This window comes from Prionailurus viverrinus, chromosome C1 (assembly GCF_022837055.1).
Source record: "Prionailurus viverrinus isolate Anna chromosome C1, UM_Priviv_1.0, whole genome shotgun sequence".
NCBI classification, from domain to species: domain Eukaryota; kingdom Metazoa; phylum Chordata; class Mammalia; order Carnivora; family Felidae; genus Prionailurus; species Prionailurus viverrinus.
In genome coordinates this window covers 176,142,644-176,163,142 of record NC_062568.1, presented here as the reverse complement: position 1 = coordinate 176,163,142, position 20,499 = coordinate 176,142,644, and the positions used below count along the sequence as shown (strand labels likewise).

The 20,499-nt window shown below is 36.9% G+C and overlaps 1 protein-coding gene across 3 annotated transcripts in view; it reads right to left on the bottom strand.

The window, feature by feature from the left end:
• Positions 1-20,499, bottom strand: part of SPATA6 (spermatogenesis associated 6) — a 143,401-nt gene that overhangs the window by 108,056 nt on the left and 14,846 nt on the right. For all 3 annotated transcript variants that reach the window (XM_047873115.1, XM_047873116.1, XM_047873113.1), the window contains exons 2-3: positions 15,347-15,484; positions 14,096-14,144 (exon numbers count right to left, since the gene is read on the bottom strand). In XM_047873115.1, coding sequence (XP_047729071.1) covers positions 14,096-14,144; positions 15,347-15,484 — 187 coding nt within the window. The remainder of the gene's footprint in view (positions 1-14,095; positions 14,145-15,346; positions 15,485-20,499) is intronic.

Genomic DNA, 20,499 nt, shown 5'->3' with positions numbered 1-20,499 from the left:
ATTCACTACATGATTCAGCTAAAAATACTTTTTACATGGTCATAATATACAAAACAAAATTGTGATTATAACTCTATTAAGAGGAGAGAAAGACAGAAAAAGGGTATATATATGTTTTCAGGGCAAGCAGAGAATATATGAAAAGTACTTACATCCTCATATTCCATAAGGAAAAGTAGAGATAATGTCTAAAACTGAAAAAAGTCAAAATGTTTCGAATGCAATATAAGTATGTTAGAGATATGTAGGTGAGTACAAAGAAAAACAATAAAAAATAATAATAATAACCTAGTTCCTTGGGGAGTCAGAAATGATGGAAGAGAGGGATGTTACAAGATCACTGTTTTGGGAATAAGTTTTGTAGACTATATGTAATTCCAATATTAAAGAAAAAAATAACAATTATATAACCAATTAAAATAATTTCAATGTAAGTAAAAATCAAATTTAAAAAGATATCACATTAAATAGTTACATATATGCATGTATTTACATATGTATATATATGCATGTATATGTATGTATGTATACATCTTGTCTGAGAGCAAGTCCTAGCAAACAATAAAATTAATTGCATATGTGCATAATATGCTATATGTGCATAATACCCCTTCCATTTCAAAGAACTTGCCTTGTTTTGACAGTGTAAACTCAGTATTTGCAAATTTGAAAAAAAAAGAAGTTACACTTTCTTTTCAAATAAATAACACAATTAAAAATAAAAAGCATTTCACAAAGAAAAGTAAAAGGTTAAAAGTAAAGTCAAGGAAAGGGGTGCCTGAGTGGCTCAGTTGGTTAAGCATCCAATTCTTGATCTCAGCTCAGGTCTTGATCTCAGGGTCATGAGTTCAAGCCCCACATTGGGCTCCATGTGAAGCCTACTTTAAAAAAAAAAAAAAAAAAAAACAGCCAAGGAAGGAATCACTCTTTCATCTAAGTAAAAAAAAAAAAAAAAAAAAGTACCCCACACTAGCCAGAATCATTCTGGAATGGGCCAAACATGTAAGCAGAAAATGGCCAATAATACATTCATGAAAATATCGCATGGGTATTTAGCATGGTCAGTTATTATTTCTGTGAACCATTTCCAGTGAAGAAAGGAAAACAAATGCAGCTGTTAACAGAGTAATTCCAATTGGTTCCCTAAAGATATCAACGGTGTCAGAAGTAAAAATGATCTTGGAAGGAGTATAAAGTTTAAAACAAAGGGTTTAAATAGAAAACAAATCTAAGATTTATGTCAACATACTAGATACCTTGCGAATCTACCATCGACTCCATGAATTAACTGCCACACAAAGTGAAATAATGAAATAAACCATCCAGGTGGCACTGTTACTGCAACTCCTCAGCTGTAAAGACATGGCCTAAAAAGTAACTGGGTTTGTTTGATTTATATTTTATCATAAGAACCTAGATTAACATTTACTGAGAAAAGCTACTTGCTAGTTTCTATAAACAATTTTCTATTCTTTTATACTTAAAAAGTATATTTTGGCAAAAATACTTCAGGAAGAGAGACCTTAAATTATTAAAGGGAAAGTTAAGTAATGCTGCTAAAAAACCAAATAGCAAGTTAATGTAATTACATGTACTGAAACATGTAGCATAATTAACCTCAATTCATAGATGCCCTTTATCTTGTAACTAAATAAAGACAAATTTCCTCATTCCTCTATAAAAATTCTCATCTTCACATGCACTTTTAGCGTGAGTTACGAAGTAAAAGCACTGCAACACTGCAGAAATACTACTCACATATAGCAAATCAAAAGCTACAGTAAATACCTTGAGAGTGCCAGAATGCTGTTAGCCTCTGCACCAGCAAGAACAATTACTATAATAATATCCTCTGAATGCCTATTTACCTGCCCTAACTACAAAGATGAACTGGTGGAAGGCATTTGTCACTATGGATTTAAAATATGAATCCTGAGTCTTACAAGCCTCCTTGAGGATTGAGGCAGGGACACTCCCATTCATAGCCTTTGAAGGATATATTCTCAGCCTTTAAATCTTCACCTGAAAGCATTTTCAATACCCCAGACACCAGGTAAGCACTAATTCCCAGGAGCTTGAAAAGCAGGAGCTGTAATGAAACTGCAATGTTTCTCTACAGGCAAGAGAAAACAATATGGACAACTACTAATCCACTACAATATAAATAAAAATCGTATCTGTTCTGTATCCAAGTGTTGAAGGGAATGAGGTCAGAGAAGGTATTAATTATAAATTTTTAAATACAAAATACATTTCCTAACCAAAGGATTATAACACTACAAATAGCTATCTCTCAATTGGATAGTTCCAACAGTCATAAAAATAGTAATGAGGCAGTTATATAATGCATTATGATATTTTATTAACTCCCAACTATCAGATACCTAGTATGTGCCAGGTATTGCCATATGCATCAGAGACATGGCGGTAAACAAAATAGAAAAAAAATCTCTACTCTTATGAAACTGCCACTCTGTTGAAAGAAAAAAGAAAAAAGAAATAATATATCAGTGCTAGAAAGAAAAACAGGAGGACCATTCATTCCTATTTGCCCTATGCAAATACCTGTTGTCTAGGTGGAACTATTAAAAGCATATTCTTTTACTCAAAATATCCTGGGTATATAATAACTCTAAAGATAATGGGATAGGTACATAGCAAAAGGTGCTATTTTAGATACTTTGGTAAGAAAAGGCCTCTTATTATGATGATAAATTTCAGCAGTGACTGGAAAGAAGTGAGGGAGCAAGCAATATGTTTATATGTAAGAGGATCTTTTCAGACAGGATATACTGTGTGTGAGTGTGTGTGTGTGTGCGCGCGCACTCGCGCGTGTAGAAGAGAATCTGTAAAACTTCACTGAGAAAGGATGAAAATCCATAGTTTCAATAAAGAAGTCTATGAAGTAGAAAATTTTTCAGTCATTTCTTGCCTAAAAATGGTTGTGAGGGTACAGTTCCAGCCATCAATCAGTTAATTCTGGTAAATTCCAGAATTAGAATAGTTTCCCTAAAGAGAACGCCTTCTCTATGAATATAAAATTACCTTATTATGGCTTTTAATACCATTGACACTTAATGTCATTTTATATATCATATATTTCCCTAGACCATAGGTGATTCTGGACCTCTGGTGTTTCCTTAGAAATGCAGATATGGTGTGAAATGGAATTGGTAAATTCCCTAGTAATAACACTAGTAATGATAACAACACACCATCAACAATAATAAACAAGGGACATTTTAAGTGTTTAGTGTGTGCCCAAAACTGTTCTAAGCATCTTAACTGAGTTACTCATGGATCTGGCCATTTATCAGACTGTCCAGTTAAGGGGGTCCTTGGATCTCCCTGGGCATTTTGACCATGCTCAATTTGCTCTTAGATGACATAATCTTAATTAACAAATACTGGATTTTAGACAAACAAGTACATGTTAGTTTTATATGTTACACAATGGAAAATGATATATGTGACTCACAATCCCAAAAGTAGAATACTACTGGTAAGTGGAAATTCTGGAACAGTCCACAATTGTTTCAATCGTTTCAATTCAATTCATTACTTGAAGTTCTTCTCTTTCCTTCCATTGACAAAAAGTCTACTTTACTTCTATGGATTCAATTTTATATCTTATTTAAAGGATCTGTTTCTACCATTTCTACCATCATTCTGTGTTTAAGTTTAAAGGCTTGGCACTGTGGAGGCTCACTGTACAGACACCTATGAGAAGTCTCTACAGCTTTCCCCTCCTTTCCCCTTCCATTAGAGACCTATGTGGCTTTTAGAAAGGTTACACATGTACCACTTGAACCAAAGTACATGTGTGAGTTAAGTAAACAGCATATTGTATTTCCCCACCCAACTGTCATTAGAATAAATCTCAAAACTTGATGAAAATTACGGAACACAGACCTCCTATTCTTAAGAATATCATAGGAAGATATGAGGCCTGAAGCTACTGTAATTTTGCTACCATGAATTTTACTACAATAAATGAGGTGAAGATTCAAAAAGATATAATGATTATGAATGTACAAACAATTAAAACAGAGCTTCAAAATAAATATATCAATATGGGTCCAATTATGAGAGAGAAACCACACAAGGATAATTAATATAAAAAACTATTAACTATAATGGGAATTAAAATAATGAGGGATTATCTAGCTATAAAGATGTAAAGAGAACTTAAAAGAACTTAGGAATAGGGCACCTGGGTGGCTCTGTTGGTTAAGCGTCCAACTTTGGCTCCGGTCATGACCTGTGCTGACAGCTCAGAGCCTGGAGCCTATTTCAGATTCTGTGTCTCCATCTCTCTCTCTCTCTCTCTCTGCCCCTCCCCTCCCTCTCTGCTCAAACTGTCTCTCTCTCTCTCTCTCTCTCTCAAAAATAAAATGAAAACATTTAAATCATTTTTAAAAAAAGAACATAGGAATGACAGATAAAAGAAACAGTCATTATTCCTGAGGCTCAGACGACCCAATGAAGGGTTCTTTCTCCCCAAGCTCTCCTCTCCAGTGCTGTGATCCAGAACTTGTTAGAGAGCAAACAGCCTTTGCTCACTGAAAGAAGAAAAGTTCCTCACTTACTAGGAATCTACCTAAGGAACTTGCCAGAAATCATTCAACTAGGGTGCCAGGGAGGTTACTCACAGAGGTGTTTAACCAGAGGCACTTCAATACAAAATGACAAACAATACAGATTACAAACAGGGACAGCTAGAGGAAGCTGCTGACAGCCACCCTGTACTGTAACACTAGAGCACCAGGGAAGTTTCAAGGGCCTCAGGAGTCTGGTGCTGGAAAAAGCCAAGCTCAGCACAAGATAAACAAGCACACCAGCACCTGGAAGCAAAACCATTTTCCTCTGTACTTTACTCCAGGGCCCTCTACTGCATGAAGCTTCAGTGCCAGCTGAGGGGGGGAAGGGGGGGGGGGTGGGAATTAAAGTTACCAGATCAGGGAAAGGAGTTAAGATGGTGGAGCAGCATGGAGACCCTGAACCTGTCTCATCCCTGAAGCGCAGCCAGATCAGCACCAAACCATTTTGAACACCTAGAAATTGATCTAAGGATTAACACAACAATCTGCATAAGTTGAGCAATGGAACTCGGCAGGTACGCAGTGCAGAGAGGTGAACCGGGGAAGAGAAAAGCCATGGACTATAGGGAGCTGTTCCTGTGGAGAGAGGACAGGGAAAGAGAAAGGGGGAGAGAGCAGCACTCTGGAATAGTGCAAGAAAAGCACTCCCCTGAAAGTAGCTAGAGAGAAAGAGAGAAAAAGAGTGAAAACATACGCAGGGGACTGAATAAGAAATCTGTTCCCCAAAATCATTGACAGGAAGAAAGGAGTGGGTTTCAATACCACCTGGATTCTATAAAGAGTAGAGCACAGAGTCTGAAGTTGAGAGCTCAGTGCCTGGTGGTGCTCTGGTGAGGAAGTAGGGTGAATCCCCAGGAGCAGGTAGTGGGTTCTGAGGGGTCCGTGGGCCACATGGTGAGAAGCAGTTCACCAGCTTGGAGTGCATTTGGTAGAGGCCATACAGCCTCCCAAAAAGCAAAGGCCCCAGCAGACCCTGGAGAGCAACCACGTTTGCTGGTATTGGGACAAAGACACAAGAATGCGGTGAAACCTGATGCCGGCTATGTGTGATTTGCCATAATCTCTGAACCTCTGCCACTGCAAGACCCCATGAACATTTTCTGGAGTAAGCCAGCACCAGCCATTGCTCAGTGAGACCCTCCCCCAGAGAGTCAGCATGGGCCCAAGCCATGAGGGTCTCTGAAGTGAGGGGTTTTGAAACAACCCCATCTGAGATAAAACTGGAGAGAGGTGCCACCTGGCAGGCAGACAGCTCAGACACAGGCAGGGTAGAGGCGGGGAGTGGATGGAGGCCTGACACAAAGGAGGGGTGCTTGATCATGGGGCAGTGAGAGCATGAAGTTTCTGTGCCAGAGACTAGGGAATTGGGTGAAGCCATTTCCACCCTCCGCACACATGCAAGCTTACATGCACGCCGTACTTATCTACCCCAGTAAGCTAAGCAGAACCGCCTAGTGGAGAATGGAGCCTTTACACCAAACCCCACCCAACTGCGCCCTCTAAGCACATCCCCTACAAGACCAGCACAAGACACTCCACCTGCTTGGTGTACGGACTATAGAAGGAATCATAGTTTCAGTTCTAGGGGAAACTTAACTTCATTAAGGTTTCATTCTGTTTGCTGGTTCATTTATTTGTTCATTATCTTTGCTTCTGTTTTTGCTTAAATTGTTTTTTTTCTTATTTTTCTTTATTTTCTTCCTTATTCTTGGATACAGAAAGAGAAAAATTTATTTCTATTTTTATTATTTTTCACGTTATTTTTTGTTTTGATTTTTATTCTATTTCATTTTCCTTATTCATTTTTTCTATTATGTAAGTTTTTTTAAGTTTTAAACTTTTTTACCTTTTTGTTCTTTTGTTTCCCTATTTTCTCCATTCTACCAGCTTCTTTACACAAGCAGACCAAAATAAATCTAGGATATAGCTTCCTTTATTTGAATTTGTGTTTTGTTTTTAATTTATTAATTTTTTTCTTCCTCCAAAATGAAAAACAAAGGAATTCATTCCAAAAGAAGAGGAAGAAATTACAACCAGAGGCTTAATCAACACAGATATAAGCAAGATGTCTGAACTGGAATTTAGAACCACGATAATAAGAATACTAGCTGGGGTTGAAAAAAAGCATAGAATCCCTTCCTGTGGAGATAAAAGAAATAAAATCTAATCAGGATGAAATTAAAAATGCTATAAAGATGCAATCTCAAATAAATGCCACAACAGCAAGGATGGATGAGGCAGAGCAGCGAAACAGCAATTTAGAGGATAAACAGCAATTTAGAAGATAAAATTATGGAGCATAATGAAGCAGAAAAAAAATAGGGAAACAAAGGCAAAGAGTACAAGACTTAGAGAACTTAGTGACTTATTAAAAAGAAATAACATCCAAATCATGAGAATCCCAGAAGATGAAGAAAGAGAAAAAGGGGCAGAAGGTTTATGTGAGCAAATTATAGTGGAAAACTTTCCTAATCTGGGGAAGGACACAGACATCAAAATCCAAGAAGCACACAGATCTCCCATTAAATTCAACAAAAAGCAACGATCACCAAGGCATTTTCATAGTCGAATTCACAACTACACAGATAAGGAAAGAATTATGAAAGCATCAAGGAAAAAAAAAAAGTTCCTAACCTGTAAGTTAAACAGATCAGGTTCGCAGCAGACCTATCCACAGAAACTTGGCAGTCCAGAAAGGAGTGCCAGGATATATTCGATGTGCTGAATCAGAAAAAAATATGTGGCCAAGAATTCTTTATCCAGCAAGGCTGTCTGTTATTCAAAATAGAAGGAGAGATAAAGAGTTTCCTAGAAAACCAAAAACTGGGAATTCATGACCACTGAATCAGCTCTGCAAGAAATTTTAAGGGGGACCCTTTGGATGGAGAAAAGACAGAACAAAACAAAAAAGACCAAAGCAACAAAGACTAGAAAGAACCAGAGAACATCACCAGAAACACCAACTCTACAGGCAACACAATGGTGCTAAATTCATATCTTTTTTTTTAAAAAAATTTTTTTTTCAACGTTTATTTATTTTTGGGACAGAGAGAGACAGAGCTTGAACGGGGGAGGGGCAGAGAGAGAGGGAGACACAGAATCGGAAACAGGCTCCAGGCTCCGAGCCATCAGCCCAGAGCCCGATGCGGGGCTCGAACTCCCGGACCGCGAGATCGTGACCTGGCTGAAGTCGGACGCTTAACCGACTGCGCCACCCAGGCGCCCCGCTAAATTCATATCTTATAGTACTCACTCTAAATTTCAAAGGACTAGGGGCGCCTGGGTGGCGCAGTCGGTTAAGCGTCCGACTTCAGCCAGGTCACGATCTCGCGGTCCGGGAGTTCGAGCCCCGCATCGGGCTCTGGGCTGATGGCTCGGAGCCTGGAGCCTGTTTCCGATTCTGTGTCTCCCTCTCTCTCTGCCCCTCCCCCGTTCAAGCTCTGTCTCTCTCTGTCCCAAAAATAAATAAACGTTGAAAAAAAAAATTTAAAAAAAAAAAAAAAAAAGATAAATTTCAAAGACTAAACATTCCAACCAAAAGACATGGGGTATCAGAATGGATAAGAAAACAAGACCCATCTATATGCTGCTTACAAGAGACTCATTTCAGACCTACAGACACCTTCAGACTGAAAGTAAATGGATGGAGAACCATCTATCAACACAGTATTCATGGTCTTTTCAAAAGACCAAAAAGTCTTTGACATTCCAAAAGGTCAAGAGGAAAGTGGTATAGCCATACTTATATCAGACAACTAGATTTAAAAATGAAGACTACAAGAGATGAAGAAGGGCGTTATATCTTAACTAAAGGGTCTATCCACCAAGATCTAACAATTATAAATATTTATGCCCCCAACGTGAAATAACCCAAAAATATAAATCAATTAATCACAAACATAAAGAAACTCATTGATAATAATACCATAATACTAGAGGACTTCAACACCCCACTTACAGCAATGGACAGATAATCTAAGCAGAAAATCAACAAGGAAACAATGGCTCTGAATGACACAATGGACCAGATGTACTTAACAGATATATTCAGAACATTTCATCCTAAAGCATCAGAATACACTTCTTCTCAAGTGCACATGGAACATTCTCCAGAAGGGATCACAAACTGGGTCACAAGTCAGCCCGCAACAAGTAGAAAAAGACTGAGATCATACTGTGCATATTTTCAGACCACAATGCTATGAAACTCGAAATCAACGACGAGAAAAAAATTTGGAAAAACCATGAATACTTGGAGACTAAAGAATATCCTACTATAGAATGGAAGCCAATGAAAATGAAAATACGACAATCCAAAACCTTTGGGATGCAGCAAAGGTGGTCATAAAAGTGAAGTATACAGCAATCCAGGCCCTCCTAAAAAAAAGAAGAAAGGTCTCAAATACACAACCTAACCTTACACCTAAAAGAGCTGGAAAAAGAACATCAAATAAAGCCCAAAACCAACAGAAGAAGGGAAATAATAAAGATTAGAGCAGATATCAATGATATCAAAATCAAAAAAAAAAACCCAACAACAACAAAACCCAAAACAGAACAGATCAATGAAACCAGGAGCTGGTTCTTTGAAAGAATTAAAAAAATTGATAAATTCCTAGCCAGACTGATAAAAAAAAAAGGACCCAAATAAATAAAATCACAAATGAAAGAGGAGAGATCACAACCAACACCACAGAAATACAAACAATAGTAAGAGAATATTATGAGCAATTACATGCCAACAAATTGGGAAATCTGGAAGAAATGGATAGATTCCTAGAAACATACCATTCCTAGTTCACTACCAAAACTGAAACAGGAAGAAATAGAAAATTTGAACAGACCCATAACCAGTAAAGAAATTGAATCAGTAATCAAAAATCTCCCGACAAACAAGAGTCCAGGGCCAGACGGCTTTCCAGGGGAATTCTACCAAACATTTAAAGAGGAGTTAACACCTATTCTTTGAAACTGTTTCAAAAAATAGAAATGGAAAGAAAACTTCCAAACTCATTCTATGAGGCCAACATTACTTTGACTCCAGAACCAGACAAAGACCTCACTAAAAAGGAAAACTACAGACCAATTTCCCTGATGAACATGGATTTAAAAATTCTCAATAAGATATTAGCAAACCAGATCTAGCAATTCATTAAAAGAATTATTCACCATGATCATGTGGGATTTATTCCTAGGATGCAGGGCTGGTTCAATATCCACAAATCAATCAATGTGATACATAACATTAATAAAAGAAAGGATAAGAATCACAAGATTGTCTCAACAATAGATGCTAAAAACGCATATGACAAAATACAGCATCCTTTCTTGATAAAAACCTTCAAAAAAGTAGGGATAGAGGATCATTACCTCAAAATCATAAAGGTCATATATGAAAGCACCACTGCTAATAATATCCTCAATAGGGAAAAACTGAGAGATTTCCCCCTAAGGTAAGGAACACGACAAGGATGTCCACTCTCACCATTGTTATTCAACATAATGTTGGAAGTCCTGGCCTCTGCAATCAGACAACACAAAGAAATAAAAGGCATCACAAAGAGCAAGGAGGAAGTCAAACTTCTCACTCTTCACAGACTACATGATATTCTATGTGGAAAACCCAAAACACTCCACCAAAATCCTCCTATGACTGATACATGAATTCAGCAAAGTAGCAGGCTATAAAATCAATGTTCAGGGAAACAAAAATAATATAAAAGTAGAGAGGGAGACACACCATAAGAGACTCTTAAATACAGAGAACCATTAATGAGGGTCGCTGTTGGGGTGTTGGGAGGGGGTAGAGGTTAAAGGGGTGAGGACCATTAAGGAAGACACTGGTTGGGATGAGCACTGGGTGGTTATATGTAAGTGATGAATCACTGAATTCTATTCCTGAAAATTAATTAATTAATTTCATAATTTACAGAATTTACAGAAATCGATTGCATTTCTATACACCAATAATGAAGCAGCAGAAAGAGAAATCAAGGAATTGATCCCATTTACAATTGCACCAAAAACCATAAAACACCTAGGTATAAATCTAACCAAAGAGGTGAAAAATCTATACACTGAAAACTATAGAGCTTATGAAAGAAATTGAAGAAGACACAAAAAAATGGAAAAACATTCCCATGCTCATGGATTGGAAGAACAATATTATTAAAATATCTATACTACCCAAAGCAATCCACATATTCGATGCAATCTCTCTCAAAATAACACCAGCATTCTTCACAGAGCTAGAACAAACAATCCTAAAATTTGTATGGAACCAGCAAAGACCCTGAATAGCCAAAGCAATCTTGAAAAAGATAACCAAAGCTGGAAGCATCACAATTCTGGGCTTCAAGCAGTATTACAAAGCTGTAATCATCAAGACAGTATGGTAATGGCACAAGAATAGACAAATGGATCAATGGAACAGAATAGAAAACCCAGAAATGGACCCACAAACATATGGCCAACTAATCTTTGACAAAGCAGGAAAGAATATCCAATGGAACACTCTCTTCAGCAAGTGGTACTGGGAAAACTGGACAGCGACATGCAGAAGAATTAATCTGGACGCACTTTCTTATACAATACACAAAAATAAACTCAAAATGGATGAAAGACCTAAATGTAAGACAGGAAACCATCAAAATCCTAGAGGAGAAAACTGGCAACAACCTCTATGACCTTGGTCGCAGCAACTTCTTACTCAACATGTCTCTGGGAGCAAGGAAAACAAAAGCAAAAATGAAGTATTGGGACCTCATCAAGATAAAAAGCTTCTGCACAGCAAAAGAAACAATCAACAAAACTACAAGGCAACTCATGGAATGGGAGAAGATATTTGCAAATGACACATCAGATAAAAGGTTAGTATCCAAAATCTATAAAGAACGTATCAAATTCAACACCCAAAAAAAACAATCCAGTGAAGAAATAGGCAAAAGACATGAATGGACACTTTTCCAAAGAAGACACCCAGATAGATGGTTAACAGACACATGGAAAAATGCTACCATTCATCATCAGGGAAACACAAATCAAAACCACAATGAGATATCACCTCACACCTGTCACATTGGTTAAAATTAACAACTCAGACAACAAGAGATGTTGGCGAGGATGCAGAGAAAGAAGAGCCCTTTTGAGGCACATGGGTGACAGTCAGGTAAGTGTCTGACTTTGGCTCAGGAGTTCGAGCCCCGTGTCAGGCTCTGTTCTGACAGCTCAGAGTCTAGAGCCTGCTTCAGATTCTGTCTCCATCACTCTCTGCCCCTCCCCCACTCACACACTGTCTCTTCTCTCTCTCAAATACAAATAACATTAAAAAAAAATTTTTTTTAAAGAGGAACACTTTTGCACTGCTGGTGGGAATGCAAATTGGTGCAGCCACTCTGGAAAACAGAGGCTATGGAAGTTCCCTCAAAAATTAAAAACAGAACTACCCTGCGATTCTACCCCTAGTAGATTTTCACTACTAGGTATTTATCCAAAGGCTACACGAGTGCTGATTTGAAGGGCACATGCACCCCAATGTTCATAGCAGCACCATTGACAATAGCCAAAGTATGGAAAGAGCCCAAATGTCCATCAACTGATGAATGGATAAGGATGATGTGGTGTGTATATGTATATATATATATATATATATATATATATATATATACACACACACACACAATGGAATATTACTCAGCAATCAAAAAGAATGAAATCTTGCCATTTGCAACCACATAGTTGGAACTAGAGTGTATTACGCTAAGCAAAATAAGTCAGTCAGAGAAAGACAAATAACATACGATTTCACTCATATGTGGAATTTAAGATAGAAAACAGATGAACATAAGGGAAGGGAAGCAAAAATAACTGCACATTTAGTATGTTTTTAATTTTTCATATTAATAAGGTTATTGGGCATTGAGAGAAACTAACACAAAAAAAAGTAAAAGGAAAAGGGGGCCCCAGCTCACAAGGGAGGTCAGAGATAGACTCAGGTGGAAGTCATCAGAATATAGGAAATACATGAAGCCATGTCTTAGGTGAGTAGAATATAAGGAGAAAGTAGAAAATAAATAAATTAAGAGATCAGAGAGGTAAAGCCAGTGGAATAATAATACTTAAAGACAGAGAAGAGAAAGATGAGTTTGAGAAAGATACCAAAAAGTGGAATCAGTAAGGTACAAAGAGACCTAAGAGAAAAACCAAATCAGGAAAAGCAAGGCAAGAAAGTTTCCAAATAATAAAAACCAATAAGTACTCTTATAGACCCAAAATTTCAAATCAAATAGAAATAAAGGATTATGTTTTTAACAAGACAATTTCAGAATGATGAAATTACTACCTCATATTTATATATAACAATATGGTACTAGATAATACTATATACATATTTATATATAACAATATACACATTTATATATAACAATATGGTACTAGATAATACTAGAGTTTATATTTTCTAGGATATACAACACAATTGCCCAGATACTGAAGAAGATGTTTAAGAAATATTAAAAAGGCATTTACCCACTGGCACCAAATTGCCACCTAGCTAATCTGCCACAGTGAAAGAATATCAAGAACTAGAACATCTATAAAAAAATAAATTATATGTTAACATTGGCCATAAAGAGTTCTCTGGAGAATAATTATTAAACTGTAAGTTTCATGAAGATAAGACAATAAGCTGGCCCTATTCCTCCCCATATGCCTAGATTCCAGCATGGTGCCAGGTTCCATGTTTCTACACAGCTAACATCCCAATGGATGAAGGGGGGAAGAACAGGTGACACTGATGATGCCCAATTTTGTCAGTGTTTTGATCCACAGTTCCATGTTAGACCAAACTGGTGATCCCAGATCTCTAATTACAAGGATAAATAACAGAGCTTTTCATTTCATACCCAGAGCTTGAATAACTTATTCCCAAGTATGTATACATGCATTGCTGCTCTCAAAAATAGTTGTATCTTTTTATAGTTGAATCCTAACACTTTGAGGAATTTACTATTATCCACAGCCTTGAAAATGTCACTTCAAATAATTTATTAACATATTGGATACAACATAAAACACAAATCATATATACTTCAAGCTACCATTACTTCAATCTTCTATTATTTACTCTATGAATTTGTAATACATTGAGGTTACAGGCAAATGCTTGTTTGCAGGGCAAAGCCCCACACAATGTGAATCACTATCTTTACATCAAAAACACTTAATATCATCTAAATCAATATAAAGTTCAAGTAAGTCTCTTTGATTTCCACACACCTAACATAGAAAAAGGAAAAATTCCTAGTCACTCTGTAGCACGTGTACATTTTATTATTTCCAGGTATATTCTGACAAACATTTAAAAAGTGTTTTAGAAGTCTCAACTCAAGATTTCTAAAATCCTTCATGGACTCTTTTTTTAACTTTTATCTAACCCAGGATTAACCAGAATTCTAAAATGACCTAGAAACAGGAATTAAAAGTTACAAACTTACATTCAAGCTGTGCAACCACATCTCCAGGGTCTACTGCTTCAGGGAACACCTACAGTGGGAGAACACAGAGGGAAGCAGGGTGGAGAAGAGGAAGTGAAAGGAACATACACATAAAATAGTCTTTGTAATTCCCCTCTCCTTCCCAAAATATTCCTTTCTCATCCATAGAAACTTTGGACATTATTGAGAACTGTCACTTCCTCTCTGCTTCCCACGATCACTATGGAAGCTGTGACAATCAAACAAACACACATTATGGCTGGCTGGCTCTCCCTCTCCAACTTCACCAGGGCTGCTTCTTCATCTCAATTCCTCCCCTGTTGGTCACCATGGTCATACTGGCCTTCCTGGTGCCCCTCCAACTCATCAAGCTTATTCCCAGCAAGAAGTCTTTATATTTGTTATTCCTCTGCTTAGAACGCTTTTCCACTAGACCTTCAAATAACTGATAACTGTCTCATAATTCAGTTCAGCTTAAATGTTATCATCTTCTCTGACCACCCTTTAAAACAGATAATACCCTGAATCCCTCAGTTCCTCTCTGTTCCCTCACCCTCCCTTTATTCTTTTCATGACACTTATCACTATCTAAAATTATTCTATTCCTGTGTTTACTTCATTATTGTCGGTTTCTCCTATTACAGGGAAAGCTCCAGGTGGGGAGGCTGTTTGTCTTGTTTACCCAGTGCCTAGAATAGTACATGAAACAGAGCAGGAAGTGGGTAATTATCAGAAAAGGAAAAGGAAAAGGGAAAGGAGAAGGAAAAGGAAGGAAGGAAGGGGAGGACAGGGAAGGAAGGAGGAAAGTAGAGAAGGAAAGAAGGAAATAAAGTGAAGAATATGATTGGTAATAACCAAAAGCAGCAGTTTTAGGGAAAAACAGAAAAGAAACTCATAGAAAGAAGTACCAGAAGATAGCCAAAAGTAAAATAAAATCTATTTTTACCTATTAATGTCTCCTCTTTCTCTTTGTTGTGAAAATTATTATTTAATATTCAAGATGCTCTATTTTACATAGAGCCCACTAACACAATTTTAGAAATAAACTGATCCATTATGAAAATGAGGCAACTCATTTCATGAATAATACAATGCATATTTCTTTTCAAGCTTCCAGATTTAAGTTACAAATCTCCTTTTCAATGAAATCAAAGTATATATAGTCAGTAGTAATTTGTCTTTAGGGCTTTTATTAAAAATTTGGAAGTACACTGATTATTTGTTAATATTTGATCTGTCACTTGAACTCACCTTTTCAAACACCATTCTGGCATTGAAGACCAGTGGAAAATTGGCTGGGACACATTGTGTCTTTTTGTATTGGCCAAACACACAGATGCTAAGATAGATGTCCTCCTTGTCTTTCAGCACCACTCCTGGACAAGTTACCTGAACAAAATTAGATAGAGAGATGTAAATGCTTTATGAATTCCCTGAACTATCCTACTGAAATAACTTACATGGCATTACATAAAAACACTAGTCTGCTAAGCCAATAAAAAGACGCACAAATTAGGGGCGCCTGGGTGGTGCAGTCGGTTAAGCGTCTGACTTCAGCCAGGTCACGATCTCGCGGTCCGGGAGTTCGAGCCCCGCATCGGGCTTTGGGCTGATGGCTCAGAGCCTGGAGCCTGTTTCCGATTCTGTGTCTCCCTCTCTCTCTGCCCCTCCCCCATTCATGCTCTGTCTCTCTCTGTACCAAAAAAAATAAACGGTGAAAAAAAAAAAAAGACGCACAAATTAAAAGAAAAGAGATTCTCGTGTTTACAGAGTTAAATGAAATGCCTTTATAACTTCCATCCCTCTGAGAAATCTATGATTCTCCATTTGGTTATTTGTTCCACATTTGAAGCTCTGTGTACTGGCTCTTGGGACAGATACTAACAGTTTTAAACAGTCAGCCTTAGGCACCCACTTTATGCTGAATGCTGACATAAACTTATTCAGCATAATTTAATCACAAAGGATTAAGACTCAGCAGAAACAAAGCACTATCCTAGAGGACAAAAATAATAGCAATAAAAACCACAAATATGACCCGTATAACCCTAAATAGCAGCCCATATACACCCTCATCAAACGCAATATAACGGAGTTTCAAAGCTAGTGAATTATAAATTTCTAGTCCAATGATACATTTTTTAAACATGAAATTGCACTTCATTATCCTCATGATTGACACAAAGTATAGGCACAAAATATGGTGTTTCTAAAAAGTTCACAGCACAGTTTCCCCAGTCCCAGTCATATTTCACTGTCAGTGATCAACCACACCCTTAAAGAAATATTAAAGGCTCTCTAAGATTTGAATCCAACCCACCCACATAGTAACATTACTCAACATCCCCCAATAATACAATCAAAGTATATTTTTATTGTTCTCTAAACATACACATTACTGTCCTACCTTACATTCTTCCATTATCTGGATTACTACTCCTTACTACTCCATTCCATCTCTGCCTCATTTATACTCACCACCTTCCAAGGCTTACATCAATTGCGTCTCCTACACAAAACTCTGGACTCACCAGCTACCATTATTCAATTCAATCTAATTCAAACATTTATTATGAATTTACCATATTCAAATAAATATGTTTTAGATTCTCATAGCATTTTGTAGTTCTCTTAAGGCCTAATTATTATCTCCCTGCATTTTAATTAAGTAGGTACAACTCACCTCTTTTATTTAATTATAAATTCCCTGAGGATAGAAATTTTATTTTCTCATCAATGTATCCAAAACACAGACTTTCACTATTAACAAGCTCCGAGATTATCAAATAGCTTCAGATTTTTTACATACAATAACCACAGAGCCCCAAGAAAGTATAGGTGATTTACTTACTTAAAGTGACACAGAAAATCAATCAATACAATACTTTCAAAAGTGCTTAGAAAAGTGCCTAACAGAGCATTCAACCAATACAAGCTATAGTTATTGTTAGGCTGAAAATCACTACATCTGTCATCTCAACACAAATTACTGCATTGAATAAATGACCAAGACTTCAGGTCTCTTTGTATGTAGCAGTTAAGATTATTTTCCATGCCAGATATTTATACTCCATCTCCCTCTTATTCTATTTTCCAATTTCCATTCTGATATATTCCCTACTGATTATTAAAATCTATTAAAATCAAGGTCCTCAACAAATATAATGTTGTCCATCACCTTCATTTCCTACTCTGCCTCATTAAAATCAACCTGTTAGAATCCCTCTAAATTCATGTTATCCAATGTGGTAGCTGCTAGCCACTTACGTCTACAGTTGTAGCTAGTCCAAACTGAGATGGACAATGAGTATAAAATACAAGATTTTGAAGACTTGTTCAGAAAGATTTTGAAAACTCATTTTAAAAACAGCATAAAATATCTCATTAATAATTAACACTTTGAAAACATTGATTTAAATAAAATTATTGTTAAAATTAATTTATCTACTCCTTTTAACTTTTTTTTTTTTAATTTTTTTTTCAACGTTTATTTATTTTTGGGACAGAGAGAGACAGAGCATGAACGGGGGAGGGGCAGAGAGAGAGGGAAACACAGAATCGGAAACAGGATCCAGGCTCTGAGCCATCAGCCCAGAGCCCGACATGGGGCTCGAACTCCCGGACCGCGAGATCGTGACCTGGCTGAAGTCGGACGCTTAACCAACTGCGCCACCCAGGCGCCCCTTAACTTTTTTAATATAGCTGTAAAAATTTTTAAATTGCACCTTTGGCTTAAATTTGTGGTTCATATTATATTTCTACTGAGTAGTGCACCGGCTCTAATTGTCCTACTGGAAACTACGGACTCTCTTTCCATGTGTAATATATGCAAGAAGGCATGGCTTTTTCTCATCCACAATTCTACAAATTCTGCCATGCTTTAAAGAACACCCAGTAGCTTCCCAAAAAGAAAACAAGAGAGGGGGGTGGGGGTAAAGAAAATCAGATAAAACAAATAGAAAATAAAAAGCAAAGAAGTTGACTTAAAACACCCATATGGATAACTATACGAATGCAAATATTCTAAGCATTCTAATTAAATGGCAGAAATTGTCAGATTGGATAAAAAAGCAAGACACAATATGCTGTCTGCAAAAAAAAAAAAAAAAAAAAAAAAAAAACACGTTAAAGACACACATAGAAAAAGTGCTTTCAGAATGGTGGAGCAAATATCTCCAAAATTCAGTCCCTCTATAAAAGCAAAGAGAACACTATGAAAAACTGTCAAAATTAACTTTTTTACAGCTCTAGAAATTAACCAGAGATTTGCAAAAACATGAAGAGCATTTGGTCAGCTAACCAAATAGATGAATTTTGGTTAAAATAGTGATATTGTGGTATGTTAACATATTCTACTCCCAACTCCCTCTACTCAGGTCTTCTGTAACCTTGAAAACCAAAATCCTTACAATCAGAGTAGTCATAAAAACTAGCAACCCCACAGATACTGGAGGAGAACAGGTTCTGTGCTACCCAAAAGTCCCATCTCCAGGGAATTGCCATTATTTGTTCTGTCACAGAGTATCCCGGAAACCCTCATTCACAGGAATTCTCTACTTGACCTGAATTAGAGTTTACTCAAACAGCCTTTCTCCCTAAGGCAATTGTCAAAAACAATCAGCAGTAATTGTTTAACACCACAGATGCCTGAGGCAGTGATCCCAATTGGGGCACACCACAAGCTGATCAAAATACTTAAAAGGCAAAGCTGGAAAATCATGTGTATGGGTGTATGGGGGGAGGCTGTTTTTGACAAGCTATAATATATTCTTTGCAATTCAGAAGATCATGCACATGTGCAGGGCTGTGCACATTTGCATAAATGACCTGATGAAACCCTAATCTCTTACTTCTGGATGACCTTGAGGCTTTGAGATAGTTGGAAATGAAGGCTAAGACAGAGTTGTAAATTGCCTGCAGTACATAGAAAGCATGCCCCAACAAGCACACAGAGATCCTCAGCAAAGACTGGGAGACTTACTGGTTCAAGATATTTAAGGATATATATATCCTTAATACCATCATTAGCAAGCCATGAAGCTAACCAGAGACTTTGGTGGCCACATGTGACAAAGAATACAGACTTTAACTCAGTAAAGTAACTAAACAAACAAAAAGTAACAGCAAACAACAGCAAACAATAAACCCTGAGAAATAGGGAGTCTGATTTACAGAGTTCCTTATTATATTACTCAAAATGTTCAATTTTCAATAAAAAATATCACATGCAAAGAAACAAGAGTATAAACCATACACACAGGAAAAGGTAATCAATAGAAACTGTCTTTGAGGAAGCCTAGAAGTTGGGCTTACTAAACAAAGACTTTAAATCTATTATAAATATGTACAAAGAGCTAAAGGAAACCTTGTCTAAAAATCTAAAGGCAAGTATGGCAACATAGCAATGATGTCTCATCAAAGAAAGAATAACAAATAAATAGAAATTATTTTTTGAAAGAACCAAATAGAAATTCTAGAGTTGAAAATATATGACATGACATGGAAAAAATCACTAGAGAAGCTAGCAGAAGTAAGAATAAGTGAACCTGAAAATATGGCAATTGAGATTCTTCAGCCTGAGGAACAGAAAGAAAAAATAAAAATGAACAGAATCTCAGAGACCTGTGGGATACCATCAAGTACAACAACATAGAAATAATAGGATCCACAGAATGAAAGGAGAAAGGGCCAGAAATATTTGAAATAATGGACAAAAACTTGCATAATTTAAAGAAAAGCAATCTACATCCAACAAGCTCAAAGAACTCCAAACCACATACATCATAATCAAACTTTCAAAAGACAAAGATGAAGAGAGAACCTTAAATGCAACACAAGAGAAGTGATTCAGTAGGTACCAAAAATCCTCAATAGAATTTACAGGTGCTTTTGTATCAGAAACATGAAGCCAGAAGGAAGTGGGATGACTTACTCAAAAATGCTGAAAGAAGGCTTTCTTGAAATAAGAATCAATATTGAGAAAAATTTCCCTTCAAAAAAAAGGAAAATTAAGACATCCTTGGATAAACACAGATAATTCATCATTAGCAGAACTTCCCTACAAAATATACTAAAGAGAATCCTTCATTGGAAATGCAAGGACACTAGACAGTAACTCAAATCCACATGAAAAAATACAGAGCATCAGGAAAGGAACTGCATATATAAATATAACAACAGTACAAAAATTTTTTGTCTTGTTTCTCCATCCTTATTTAAAATAAAATTACATAGGGGTGCCTTGATGGCTCAGTTGGTTAAGCATCTGACTCTTGATTTCAGCTCAGGTCATGACCTCACAGTTCTTGAGATCAAGCCCCACGTTGGGCTCTGTGTTGACAGTGCAGAGCCTGCATGGGGTTCTCTCTCTCCCTTTCTCTCTGCCACTTACATGCATCCTCTCT